General features: G+C 37.6%; 1 protein-coding gene across 1 annotated transcript in view; it reads left to right on the top strand.

Moving 5' to 3' along the window:
• The window catches only part of TACR3 (tachykinin receptor 3), a 173,997-nt gene extending 161,257 nt beyond the window's left edge, over positions 1-12,740 (top strand). Inside the window, exons 4-5 of the mRNA XM_062199133.1 lie at positions 10,828-11,024; positions 12,428-12,740. Coding sequence (XP_062055117.1) covers positions 10,828-11,024; positions 12,428-12,740 — 510 coding nt within the window. The remainder of the gene's footprint in view (positions 1-10,827; positions 11,025-12,427) is intronic.
• The last annotated feature ends 2,688 nt before the right edge of the window (positions 12,741-15,428 follow it).

Below are 15,428 nucleotides of genomic sequence, written 5' to 3' on the forward strand. Positions count from 1 at the left end.
ACAGGCAAGGAGACAATGGCATGATATATTTCAAGTTTTAAAAGACAAACAATGCCAACCTAGAATACTATACCCTGCAAAGCTATCATTTATGAATGAAGGGGAAATAAAGATCTTCCAAGACAAACAGAAACTGAAAGAATTTGTATCCACGCGTCCAACCCTACAACACTTGCTCAAAGACGTGCTGCACACAGAAATACAAAAACAAGAACTTCACTATTAAAAAAAAGCGAATGTAGAGTAACCTACAAACAAAGTTCAAAATACATAAACAGCTCGTTTCAGGAATCATGAATGGGAAAAGACAGTACTTAAGACCATTCACATTCAGTGTGATTACTGTTAATTCTACTACCAAAAGACATAGACTAGCTGACTGGATCAAGAAAGAGAATCCATCTATATGCTGCCCTCAGGAGACACACCTTAGCAGCAAAGATGCATGCAGACTGAAAATGAAAGGATGGAAAAAGATACTCCAAGCTAACAGAAATGAAAAAAGAGCTGGTGTGGCCATCCTGATATCAGACAAAATAGACTTTAACATAAAAACTATTAAAAGAGACAGAGAAGGGCACTTTATAATGATTAAAGGATCTATCCAACAGGAAGACATTACTATTATAAATGTATACGCACCTAATTACAGGGCGCCTGGCTACCTGAAAGAATTACTAAAGGATTTAAAGGGGGATATAGATTCAAATACAATAGTAACAGGGGACTTCAACACCCCACTCTCACCAATAGACAGATCAACCAGACAGAAATTCAACAAGGAAACAACAGAGTTAATTGACGCTATAGACCTAATAGACCTAATATCTTCAGAACCTTCCACCCCACAGCCAAAGAGTTCACGTATTTCTCCCCAGTACGTGGAACATTCTCTAGGATTGACCATATACTAGGCCATAAAGGGAGCCTCAACAAATTCAAAAAAATTGAAACTATACCATGCAGCTTCTCAGACCATAGCGCAGTGAAACTCGAAATCAACAACCCAAGAATCTCTACACCATATGCAAATATATGGAGAATGGACAACATGATCCTAAACGAACAGTGGGTCATCAAATAAATTAAAAGAGAAACCAAAAGATTTCTAGAAACAAATGAAAATGACACACAACCTATCAAAACCTGTGGGACACAGCAAAAGCAGTGCTAAGAGGAAAGTTTATAGCAATTGGTGCCTACATCAAGCAGCTAGAAAGGAACCAAACAAATGAACTCTCCATGCACCTCAAGGATTTAGAAAAACAGCAGCAAATCAAGCCCAAATCCAGAAGGAGGAAAGAAATACTAAAGATCAGAGAAGAAATAAACAGAATTGAAACCAAAAAAAAAAAAAAATACAAAAGATCAACAAAACCAGGAGCTGGTTCTTTGAAAAAATAAACAAAATCGACACACCATTGGCCCAACTAATCAAAAAAAGGAGAGAGAAGACCCAAATCTGTAAAATCAAAGATAGTAATGGAAATGTAACAACAGACACAACAGAAATAAAAAGAATCATTAGAAAAAACTACAAAGAGATGTATGCAAACAAATTGGGGAACCTGGAAGAAATGGATAGATTCCTGGACAAATACAACCTTCCTAAACTGAGCCATGAAGATATAGAAAACCTAAACAGATCCATAACCATGGAAGAAATTGAATCAGTAATAAACGCACTACCAAAAAAGAAGAACCCAGGACCGGATGGCTTCACTGCCGAATTTTACCAGACATTTAGAGAATAACCCCAGTTCTTCTCAAATTATTCAAAATGATTTTTTTTTTCAGTTCACAAGTGCTTTTTTATTGTTGGAGGCAGGGTTAAAGCCTTTTATAAAGACAAGGATATATGTGCCGCGAGATTGGAGGTGACATCGGACTAGTCTAGCTGCCCTTGCGCAGAGCTCTGGCGGCCCAGAACGTGCCCTAGACAAAGCCTGTGTTGATGTCTCTAATCTAAGGGCCTGGGTGGGACTGAGGGCAGCCCGTGGGAAGCACTGCCCCAGCATGGCTGCGCAGATCTAACAGAGAGGTCCTCGGCTCTGGTGATGAACGGACCTGCGAGATGATGGTGAACACTGAGCATTCTCTACTTATTAATGGTCGTGAAGATGCTAATGTTCACTTGTCTTAACCACTGATTCAGGAAGGTGGTGCCATCTATATTCGGGGCTGCTGCCAACCTCAATTCATGTCATCAAGGGCTGTCTCCCTTCAGGAGGCCACAGACTCCAGAAACGGCTGAGGGCTGGGAAAGTAGGTTCTTCCTGGCCAGCTTAGGGAGGCCTGAGTCATCGGCTGTGATTATACATTCAATGCAATACCCATCAAGATCCCGAAGACCTTCTTCTCAGATCTGGAAAAAATGATGCTGAAATTCATATGGAGACACAGAAGACCTCGAATAGCCAAAGCAATCCTGTACAACAAAAACAAAGCCGGAGGCATCACAATACCTGATTTTAGGACATACTACAGGGCAGTTGTTATCAAAACAGCATGGTACTGGTACAGAAACAGATGGATAGACCAATGGAACAGAATAGAAACACCAGAAATCAATCCAAACATCTACAGCCAACTTATATTTGACCAAAGATCCAAATCTAATCCCTGGAATAAGGACAGTCTATTCAATAAATGGTGCTGGGAAAATTGGATTTCCACATGCAGAAGCTTGAAGCAAGACCCATACCTATCACCTTACACAAAAATTCACTCAACATGGATTAAAGACTTAAATCTACGACCCGAAACCATCAAATTATTAGAGAGCATTGGAGAAACCCTGCAAGATATAGGCACAGGCAAAGACTTCCTGGAAAATACTCCAACAGCACAGGCAGTCAAAACCAAAATTAACATTTGGGATTGCATCAAATTGAGAAGTTTCTGTACTTCAAAAGAAACAGTCAGGAAAGTGAAGAGGCAACCAACAGAATGGGAAAAAATATTCGCAAACTATACTACAGATAAAGGGTTGATAACCAGAATCTACAAAGAAATCAAGAAAATCCACAACAACAAAACAAACAACCCACTTAAGAGATGGGCCAAGGACCTCAATAGACATTTTTCGAAAGAGGAAATCCAAATGGCCAACAGACACATGAAAAAATGTTCAAAATCACTGGCAATCAGAGAAATGCAAATCAAAACCACAATGAGGTTCCATCTCACCCCGGTGAGAATGGCTCACATTCAGAAATCGACCAACATCAAATGCTGGAGAGGATGTGGGGAAAAAGGGACACTAACCCACTGTTGGTGGGAATGCAAACTGGTTAAGCCACTATGGAAGTCAGTCTGGAGATTCCTCAGAAACCTGAACATAACCCTACCATACAACCCAGCCATTCCACTCCTTGGAATTTACCCAAAGGAAATTAATTTGGCAAATAAATTGAGAAACAAAAATCATGATTATTTCAATAGATGCAGAGAAAGCATTCGACAAAATACAACACCCTTTCATGATGAAAACTCTAAGCAAATTGGGGTTAGAAGGAACATTCCTCAACACAATTAAGGCAGCATATGATAAACCAATGGCCAGCATCATATTGAATGGGGAAAAGTTGGAGGCATTTCCATTGAAAACTGGCACCAGACAGGGATGCCCACTCTCACCATTGCTGTTCAATATAGTCCTAGAAGTGTTAGCCAGAGCCATCAGGCAAGAAAAAGAAATTAAAGGGATACAAAAGGGAAAAGAGGAAGTTAAACTATCCCTATTTGCAGATGACATGATACTATATATAGGGGACGCGATAATCTCCTATAAGAGACTATTGGAACTCATAAAAGAGTTTGGTAAAGTAGCAGGAAACAAAGTCAACGCTCAGAAATCAACAGCCTTTGTATACACAGATAATTCCAGGGCCAAGGAAGAACTTCTAAGATCAATCCCATTCACAATAGCCACAAAAACAATAAAGTATCTTGGAATAAATTTAATCAAGGATGCCAGAGACCTCTATGATGAAAATTACAAAACGCTAAAGAAAGAAATAGAAGATGACACACACACAAAAAAAATGGAAAAACCTGCCATGCTCATGGATTGGAAGAATCAATATAATCAAAATGTCCTTTCTCCCAAAAGCAATTTACAAGTTCAATGCAATACCAATCAAAATACCAAAGTCATTCTTCAAAGACCTAGAAAAAACGATGCTGAAATTCATATGGAAAAACAGGGGACCGAGAATAGCTAAAGCAATCCTTTACAATAAAAATAAGGCCAGAGGCATCACAATTCCCGACTTCAAGACATACTACAGGGCAGTTATAATCAAAACAGCCTAGTACTGGTACAAAAACAGATGGATAGACCAATGGAACAGAATAGAAACACCGGAGAACAATCCAAACATCTATAACCAACTCATATTCGACAAAGGACCTAAAACCAACCCCTGGAATAAGGACAGCCTCTTCAACAAATGGTGCTGGGAAAACTGAATGTCCACATGTTGAAGTATGAAGCAAGACCCCTACCTTACAGCTTATACAAAAATCCACTCAACATGGATCAAAGAACTAGAGATGCGCCGCGACACCATGAAACTAATTGAGAGCATAGGGGAAACCCTTCAAGATACTGGAACAGGCGAAGAATTCCTGGAGAAGACCACAGAGGCACGGGTAATCAGAGATAAAATAAACAAATGGGATTACCTCAAATTGAAGAGTTTCTTTACAGCAAAGGAAACAGTCAAGAAAGTGAAGAGGCAACCAACAGAATGGGAGACGTTATTCGCAAATTATACAACAGATAAAGGATTAACAACTAGAATCTACAAAATGATCAAAAAACACCACAGAATCAAAATAAACAACCCAATAAAAAGATGGGCCAAGGACCTTAATAGACATTTTTCAAAAGAGGAAATGCAAATGGCCAACAGACACATGAAAAAATGCTCAGGATCCCTAGCCATCAGGGAAATGCAGATCAAAACCACAATGAGGTTTCACCTCACCCCGGTCAGATTGGCTTACATACAGAAATCAACCAACAACAGATGCTGGCAAGGATGTGGGGAAAAAGGGACACTAACCCACTGTTGGTGGGAATGCAAACTGGTAAAGCCACTATGGAAGACAGTTTGGAGAGTCCTCAGAAACCTGAATATAGCACTACCACAGGATCCAGCCATCCCACTCCTTGGAATTTACCCAAATGGAATTAAAGGGGAGAAAAAAAAGCCATTTGCACCTCGATATTTGTTGCAGCTCAATTCACAATAGCTAAGACATGGAATCAACCTAAATGTCCATCAACAGATGACTGGATAAAGAAACTATGGGATATGTACTCTATGGAACACTATACAGCAGTAAAAAACAATGAAATCCGGGCATTTACAACAAAATGGAGGAAGCTGGAAAACATCATGTTGAGTGAAATAAGCCAGTCCCAAAGGGACAAATATCATATGTTCTCCCTGATTGATGGCAACTAAATGTGCATCTAGAATGATACCCATTGAAGTGAAAGGGACACTATGAGAGACAATGACAGGATCAGCCCTTGTCTAGACTGTTGAGGAACAACTTACTATTTTATTCCTTTTAGTATTTTTGTTGTTGTGGTTGTTGTTGTTGTTGCTCTGTTTGTTCTACATAAGACCACTGGTTGAACTCTGTAATCAATGCACAATCATTCTTAGGCGTTTAAAATTAACAGAAAAGTGATCTATGTTAAACATATGAGTGAATAAGAGAGGGAGGAGATATATAGGTTGGCACATGTTCACTCGGACTTACCTCCAATGGTGGAACTAGAAATGTGCCAGGGGATTTCAACTCAGTCTTACCGAGGAGGCAGGTACCAATGCCAGCGCACTTGGTAAAGTGATAAGTATAAATACACAACCGATCAAAAAGATAGGGTTGGGTCGAAGAGATTTCACAAATAAGACTAGTGTAAGCAAATAATGAAGGATAGAATTAAAAGGGAGAGAATGATCCTGCGGGGGAAGCAAGACACACAGCAGACTCATAGAATGGCAAACACCCAAAACAGCACTCCTGCCTCAGAACCAACCCTTGGGACATTTGGATCTGGCTAAAAGATCCATGAGAGTCTCACAGGCATGGAAAGCCATGACACGGTGGCAAAAAATAATCTAAGTGAAAGACTCTGGTGAACAAGACCCCAGCAGAAGGAACAGGCCATCAAGGAGAGAGGCACCTTTCTCTGAAGGGAAGAAGGAACCTCCACTGTGATACGGCCTTGACTAAACAAGTTCAGAGTCGGTGAACTCAAGGGACTTCCATAGCCTAGACAGCTCATAGCAAGAGTCTCGGGTGATTGCTGACGTCACAAGTAAGAGTGCCAATTGTTACATCAACAATGGGAGTCACTGGGTACATGCTCCCCACGTAGGATCTCTGTCCTTAATGTGTTTTACTATGAAACTTAAAAACACTACTAGTCGAACAATACCCTATACCTTCTGCGGTTGTGTGAATGCAGCCTGTTGAAATCCTTGCTTAGTATATACTAAGTTGATCTTCAGAATATGAAGGTAATTGAAAATGAAACTTGATAAAGGGCGGGATGGGAGATGGAGAGGGGAGGGCCACAGGAGAGAGGGAGGTTAGGGGGGAAGCCACAACAATACAAAAATTGCACTTTGTAAATTCACATAAAAAATAAAAATATAAATTACCTCTAGGTCACTTACTCTCTTGATCAGCACCTATAGCTTCCTAGGGTCAGCATTAGTGGGAAGCTAGAATCAAGAGCCAGAGCCAGAAATCAAACACAAATACCTTAATATGGGATGCAGATTTCCCAACCAGCATTTTTTTTATCTTCTTTTTTTTTAAGCTTTTATTTAATGAATATAAATTTCCGAAGTACAGTTTATGGATTACAATGGCTTCCCCCCCCCATAACTTCCCTCCCACCCGCAACCCTCCCCTTTCCCACTCCCTCTCCCCTTCCATTCACATCAAGATTCATTTTCAATTCTCTTAATATACAGAAAATCAGTTTAGCATATATTAAGTAAATATTTCAACAGTTTGCCCTCACATAGCAACACAAAGTAAAAAATACTGTTGGAGTACTAGTTATAGCATTAAATCACAGTGTACAGCACATTAATGGCAGAGATCCTACATGATATTTTTTAAAAATTGATTAATTTTCTATGCAATTTCCAATTTAACGCCAAGTTGTTTTTTTTTTTTCATTTTCAATTATCTTTATATTCAGGAGATCGATTCACTATATACTAAGTAAAGATTTCATCCGTTTGCACCCACACAGAAACACAAAGTGTAAAATACTGTTTCAGTACTAGTTATAGCATTACTTCACATTGGGCAACCCATTAAGGGCAGATCCCACATGAGAGGTAAGTACACAATGACTCCTGATGTTGATTCAACAATTTAACGCTCTTGTTTATGGCGTCAGTAATCTCCCTAGGCTCTAGTCATGAGTTGCCGAGGCTATGGAAGCCTTTAGAGTTCGCTGACTTTGATTTTATTCCGCTAGGGTCATAGTCAAAGTGGAAGTTCTCTCCTCCTTTCAGAGAAAGCTACCTCCTTCTTTGATGGCCCCATTCTTTCCACTGGGATCTCACTCGCTGAGATCTTTCATCTAGGTCTTCTTTATTTTTTTTTTTTTCAGAGTGTCTTTGCCTTCCATGCCTAAAATACTCTCATGGGCTCTTGAGCCAGATCCGAATGCCCCAAGGGCTGATTCTGAGGCCGGAGTCTTAGGTGTTTAAATTTTAACTGAAAAGTCATCTCTGTTAAATATAAGAGTGAGAAAAAGGGAGGGAGGAGATGTACAATTTGGGACAGGCTCAATCAGACTTGTCCCAAATGATGGAGTTAGAAACGTGCTAGGGGCTTCCAATATAATCCCATCAAGGTGGCATGTACCAATGCCATCTCATTAGTCCATGTGATCAATTTCAGTTTACAATTGATCAGGCTGATAGGTCTAAGAGTCAAAAGGATCACACAAACAAGACTAGGGTCTGCTAATACTAACTGATAGAATCAAAAAGGGAGAGAACAATCCAACATGGGAAGTGGGAGACACAGCAAACTCATAGAATGGCAGATGTCCTAAATAGCACTCCGGCCTCAGAATCTTTTTTATCTTCTATAAAATAATTTTATTTAATTCTATAATTTTATCTCATGTTATTCACTGGATTAAATTTTACCTCACAACAGTTTTGTTAATCCTACTATACAAATAATATGACATTAATCTATACCATGTCTTGGAAATGTAAGAGTGATAGAAACAATTCTCCAATTACTTCATTATGAGTCAATTCGTGATTTAGTTTGTTAAATCAGAACGTAACTGGAGACAAGAGTTTAAGAAAACTTACCATGGTAACAGTCACTATCCTTCACTCCTTTTGTTCATTTATCAACCAGCACCTTAACAGCTAGGCCTAACATTCACCCTTTCACAAGTGTTTTTCAATGTAAGCAGGAAATAAGTTAAAGTATTAAAACTTAGATTCTTAAACATTTCTTAATGATGTGATTTATAGTGGTCACATGATTGGTCTTTTCCTCAGGTCACAAATGTGCCTTTGAAAGATAGTAAGTTGTCAAATATGTGAAATAGTTAGAAATGTAAATTGTACTGTAGCTCTGACTTCAATCCTAAAAAATTAGTATATGAATAAGAAATACTGGAGATGGAAACAAAATACATACATATGAATGCAGCTCTTCAGGGAAAAAGATGCAATTTGAAGCACACTGAGAAAATCCAAAGAATTGTCATGGTGTGTTCAAAGATGCCATTCTGTAAACTATTGACCTGGATATTCAGCTCAGAAGACACATTTTCCATCAGTTCCATACTAGTAACATGGAAGGCACAGTGATTATGCCCATGGGGAAACTTTGCCTTCCACGTTGATCTATTTAATGCTTTGTCTATTTCTAGATCACAAATCTTAACTTTTAACCTTGCCAACTTTCTGCTGAGTCCCCAACTTGAAATCAGATGAAAAGTCCAGTTCATAAATAGTGCATTTTCCTCATCGTAAGTTGTCTCATATACTATTTACATTAAGACTTTCTCTGATTGGCATTACTCTGATTGTAGATAAGCCTCAAAACTATTTAATATCTTATGCTAAACTTTTTATTATTTCAAGATTTCCCCAGAGAAATGAACAAATTTTAGACATATAAATGATGAGAAATATTAAATAAGACTATGGCACTCCTCTTTTGTGCTCAAAGCCAAGGGCTAAGTGTACAGTATTTTTATTCCACCACTTTTTATAGAAAGACAATTGAATACATTCTATTTTATTTAGACACAAGACCTTCTGTCATTCAATAAATTGTGCATTACCATTCATCACTCATTCATCTGTACCTATTGTTTTATCTCCAACTATACCAGGGACAGCACTACTGCTGAGAATATTAGATATTTTCCATGCCTTTCAGTAATTGAAGGCCTAATGTAGGAGAAATTGATATTGGCATTGTACTTTTCCTTGAGTCTTTCATGATATTATGGCCCAAAAGAATGGAATCAAGAAAATGAACTATACTGACAAATTCATATGAGCTGACATAAAACCAGTTGTATAAGCTGTTGTCTATTTAAAAAAATATACAATTGGCGTGGGCATTTGCCATAGCAATTAAAAAAACACATGACATTCATACATCCCACCCTGGAGTGCCCTGGCTCAAGTGTCAGCTCAGTTCCCAATCCTAGCTTCCTACTAATATGCACCCTCGGAAGTAGCATGTGGTACTTCAGGTTGTTGGATCCTTGCTGCTATATGGGAGACCTAGCCTGAGTTCCTAGATTCTGGTTTCAGCCTGACTCCCACTTATTAAAAGTATTTGGGGAGTGAACCAGTGAAAGGGAGAACTATATCTCTCTCCCTTGAATAAATTATATTTTTAATTAGCATTATTTCCTTGAACTAATTGAATATTCATAATCACAATTCAGGGAAACATATCCCACTGTAGAATTAAAAGAGAAACTAAATTAATATTCATAAGTTTGCCTAGTAAGCACGTTATTAAAAAAATCTTAATACTATTATGCTGTAGTCAAGTTATAATAAATACTGAGGAACCAGTATTGCAAGCCAATAGCTACATGGTTCTCAACTCTGTGCCCAATGTTGTACAGTGAAGGCTATCTCAGCCAAGTCCCAGCTCCTGTTTTTCTCCTCCCCCAGCTCTCTGTGTGTTTTTTTTTTTTCAGGTCAATTAAAATCTATTTATATTTTAGCTGATGCCAGCCATTCATTCAACTAGGTAGAGATGGAACAGTAACACAAACATACATTCTTAAGACGGACCTTGCCATTTTACTCTATCATTTTAGTGTGTTGAGTATTTCTTAGGTATGCTATGTAATTAACTATATTGATAGAAAATTTTGATTTGTGGCCGGCGCCGCGGCTCAATAGGCTAATCCTCCACCTTGCGGCGCTGGCACACCGGGTTCTAGTCCCAGTTGGGGCGCTGGATTCTATCCCGGTTGCCCCTCTTCCAGGCCAGCTCTCTGCTATGGCCCGGGAAGGCAGTGGAGGATAGTCCAAGTGCTTGGGCATGGGAGACCAGGAGAAGCACCTGGCTCCTGGCTTCAGATCAGCGAAATGCGCCGGCTGCAGCGGCCATTGGAGGGTGAACCAACGGCAAAAAAAAGGAAGACCTTTCTCTCTCTCACTATCCACTCTGCCTGTCAAAAAAAAATTTTTTTTTGATTTGTAGTAGGTAATTGGAATTATTATATCTAATGATTTTTAAATTTGCCAAACATGAATTCTTTCTTTCTAGGTTGTAAAAATGATGATTATTGTTGTGGTGACATTTGCCATCTGCTGGCTGCCTTATCATATTTACTTCATCCTCACTGCGATCTACCAACAGTTAAATAGGTGGAAATATATCCAACAGGTCTACCTGGCTAGCTTTTGGCTAGCGATGAGTTCAACCATGTACAATCCCATCATCTACTGCTGTCTGAATAAGAGGTAAAAACAAAATGACCTATTACAACTTTCTTGTCATTACTACTTCCTTACAATGTTGTCCTAGCTTCTTGGTGAAAATATAAAGAAAAGAAAATCTAAAAATTCACTAATGGAAGCATATAAGTTAATTTTTTAGACTCTTTCTTACTTTACAAAATGTCGCACCTTAACAGTTATGTGTTCAAAAAATATTATTAGAAGTTGTAACTGGGAGATTTTTATATGGGCCAACTTTTTCTTCCAAAAGTTTCAGGATTTTGTCTACCAAAGAAAAATGTTCTAATGATTGAAGAAGGTGTATTAAAAATATACTGAAATCCTCAAAGAAATGAAGGCACTTCCTAGAAATTCATAAATAATTTTTGTAAGATAAATAGATGATGCCACAAGTTAATCAGATGCATTTAAAAGAACATCTTATAAATAAGTTTTATAAATCCAGAATAGATGTGACAGTGGGGGGAAGCAACAATAGAGACAACCCCTCTTCCTTTGTAATGCGGGGGAAAGGAGAAGGCACAGCCTCCATGGGAATGGTTAATGAATAATGGGGTAATCCCGGGAATGATGGTTGTATTTAAGTAGGAATAGTCAAAATTGAGACTATAGAAAACACATAAAATGTTTTCCAGGAAAAAAAGTACATCTTAGTTGTAGAATCAACAGAGAAGTAGGATTAAAATTCACAGGTTATTAATTCCCTTAATAAATAGACATGTTTTGTGTATAAGTAGAAATGGGACTTATTGTAATTAACTACATGAGCTAAATCCTAAGCTTTCTTCCTAGGTAGGGCCCTACCATACTGTGCTTTAAGTTGTTAAATAATTAGTTCTTACTGTTTTTCACTAACTTAATAAGCTATATTCCAATTTAAATACCACAAGCAGTACATCTGCTTTTAATCAAGTTCTTTTCATGTTTTGCAAAGGTAAGCACTTTGTACGTTCCTATATGATTACAAAAAACTATTAAGATGTGTAAATGTGTAATTCTTAGACTAATGAGATTTTATAAATGCATAATTACGTCTGAAAGAAGCTATTTTGAAATACAGTGTGTCATTTTTAAGTACCTTAACTGACCAGTCTGATTCAATTATATTTATGTAATTACATACAATAATTACAGAAAGGTACACTGTTTCTCTGTTGGTTGGTTCCCTGATGCTGTGCTTATGCTATTTAATGACTTCCTTACCAATGTGACATTAAGGATCAATTCAAACAAGAATTTCTACAACTAATACCAATATGTGGCATAGGCTCTAAGACTTTGACTGGAAAATCAAATTGAAACACTGATTTACCATAACTTCCTGAAGTAGGGTTTTTCTGTGGCAACTGAAGGAAGTATCTACTTGAAAATATGACTTTTCCTTTCTCTGGTCTGCTTCTCCTAAGATTTCGAGCTGGCTTCAAGAGAGCATTCCGCTGGTGCCCTTTCGTCCAAGTTTCTAGCTATGATGAGCTAGAGCTCAAGACCACCAGGTTTCACCCAACTCGGCAAAGCAGCCTGTACACAGTGACCAGGATGGAGTCCATGACAGTGGTGTTTGATCCAAGTGATGCGGACAACACCAGATCTAGTCGGAAGAAGAGAACTATACCAGGAGACACAAACTTCAATGGCTGCTCCCGCAGGAATTCCAAATCTGCCTCCACCACTTCAAGTTTCATAAGCTCACCCTATACCTCTGTGGAGGAATACTCTTAAAACCACTTGCTGTTGTGAAAGATGAGTGTAAAGCTATCACAGTCCCATTCTCTTTATCAGTTCTGTCCTACAAATTCTGGAAATAGAAGGGCAATGCTTAAAGTGACAAAGCTAAGATAAATGTGACACAAACTTTAAGATATTAGCTGTTTCCTCTAAAAAATGAGCTTTGACTTTTACACATATAATTCTAAATTATATATGCAACAAAATTATATCTTAAAAACACTTATCAAATATACAGTGTTTTTCTCAATTTAAAAATGCAGTACATAATTGTGATGATAGAATGGCATACGATTTTCCTAAAAGATTAAGGAGGCTGTATAATATTGTGAGTACAGAGAAACAATCTGTATATGATGGAATGTTTTCATCTACAGCTATAAAATAGAAAAAAATTGAATGACTAATTTTCCCATTACACTGATGGAAAATTAACATCAAGAAGTAGGAGATAATGAAAATTTTTACTCATGAAATTCATTTAACATTTTCTCTCAGGCATTGATCTAAAGGAAAACCTAGTGAAACCACTAGATCATCAAGAGAATGAAATGAGCATATTTTCTCTGAGAAAGTGACTTTTTGACCATTAAATATTTTAAATGCTAGTCTAAAAAATGAAAATCGTGAATTTAAAACCATGAAGAAAATTCCTATAATCCTTATTTTTCAGTATTTGTAAATAAAATAGGTTGTAAAACACTACAGATACCTTCCAGTGAAGAAGGGAAGAAAAACCTATTTACCTGTAAAACTGGCTGCCATTTATAGGCAATGAAAAATAATATCTATAGTTATGAAGACAGAAAAAGCATCTTCTAGTTCCAAAGGAAGGTGTTTTCTTACTTATCAACTATTCAGTATCTTCTTCCCTTCCTCTCCCCACCATGGAAAATGAAGAAAGAAGCAAGAAAAGTATCAGCATGCATATTCAAGTACAAATCCCTAGGGAAAAAATATAAGCATTATGGAAGGAAGTATAATTAGAAAATTATTAATATAGAGAGAGGTAAACTAGACAGGATATTGAAAGGTGAGTCACTTTTTGCCCAAGCTACAATACAGTTTGGATACATGTGAACGAAAACCAAGTGAGCAGGAATATTATGCACACCCTCAGAGAGACTTCTTTTGTCTGCCTAGAAAATTTACAAGTCCCACCAGAACAAAATGAGGTAATAATTCTGAGGAAATACCCATTTTACAGCAATATATGTATGTAAAATGGGTATTTCCTTAGAATTATAAATATATATATGTACATATATATATGCTGTCATATTTCTGAGACCCAAAGGAAACAAAGGAACACCCTTCACTGAAAAGTTTATCATCAGACCTCAGTGCTTATAAATCCTCTTTCCTTGAATGATGAATCATAGTCTATTAGTAATAGTCTATTACTACTCATTCATCTCTCTACCCTCTTTCCTGTTTTGAAGTCTGAATCAGAAATATTCCATTGTTACAAAGTGTTAAAAGTCTAAATAACTTATCTGTATTTGTGCTGGATTTCATGTGATAACAATAAACACACTGACACACATCAAAGTATCAACACATGCAATCATCTATTAAATGTAACAACTTAATTATTAAAGATTGAATACTGAAACAATAGCTTCACTACCAGTTTGTTGCAACTCAATAAAGTATGAAGCTTGTGTGCATGTTTTAGATAACTTTATTTAATATTTAATAATTTGGGCATGATGTTTTTAAATGTTCCTTAAAATCTAAATGTTTATCAAATGTAAAAGTGTCAAAAGAAATCCTAATATGTAAAAGTAGGTGATATTTTCTTCTGAAAGTTGGAAATGATATAGGTCCAGGGCTAAAGTTCTAGACTTCACCATATTCAAAAGTAGAATACAAATGTGAAATTTGGCCCTCAAATTTAATATAGGCAACCTCCACCAAATTGAAAAATAATTCCTGGTCATCACACAAGTTGGGCAAATTCTGTAGAATTTGTAAGATATTTAAAGGAATGATACTTCCCTAATCAGCTGCATATATATATATATATATATATACACACACACACATATATATATTTTAGTTGTAGCTTTGCTTACCAAGTATTATCCCTCCAAGTGTTACAGGAATACTCAAGGGTGGATAGAATTTTTAAAAAGCATTTTAAGAAAACTCAATATCACTCATTACTCATCACTCTTGTTTTTTTGTATTTTTGTTTTGACAGGCAGAGTTAGACAGTGAGAGAAAGAGACAGAGAGACAGGTCTTCCTTCTGTTGGTTCACCCTCCAATGGCCGCTGCAGCCGGCGCATTGTGCTGATCCGAAGCCAGGAGCCAGGTGCTTCTCCTGGTCTCCCATGCGGGTGCAGGGCCCAAGCACTTGGGCCATTCTCCGCTGCACTCCCGGGCCACAGCAGAGAGCTGGACTGGAAGAGGAGCACTTGGGACAGAATCCAGCGCCCCAACCAGGACTAGAACCAGGAGTACTGGTGCCACAGGTGGAGGATTAGCCTAGTGAGCTGCAGCGCCAGCTTTTTTTTTTTTTTTTTTTTTTTTTTTTTGACTCATCACTCTTAAATCAGAAGGCCAATGTTTGTCTGTTTCTTTGGTTTTTGTTTTGTTTGGTTTGGTTTTGTTTTGACAGGCAGAGTGAGAGAGAGAGAAAGGTCTTCCTTTTTCCATTGGTTCACCCCCAAAATGG

The sequence above is a fragment of the Lepus europaeus genome, chromosome 8 (assembly GCF_033115175.1).
Source record: "Lepus europaeus isolate LE1 chromosome 8, mLepTim1.pri, whole genome shotgun sequence".
Classification (NCBI taxonomy): domain Eukaryota; kingdom Metazoa; phylum Chordata; class Mammalia; order Lagomorpha; family Leporidae; genus Lepus; species Lepus europaeus.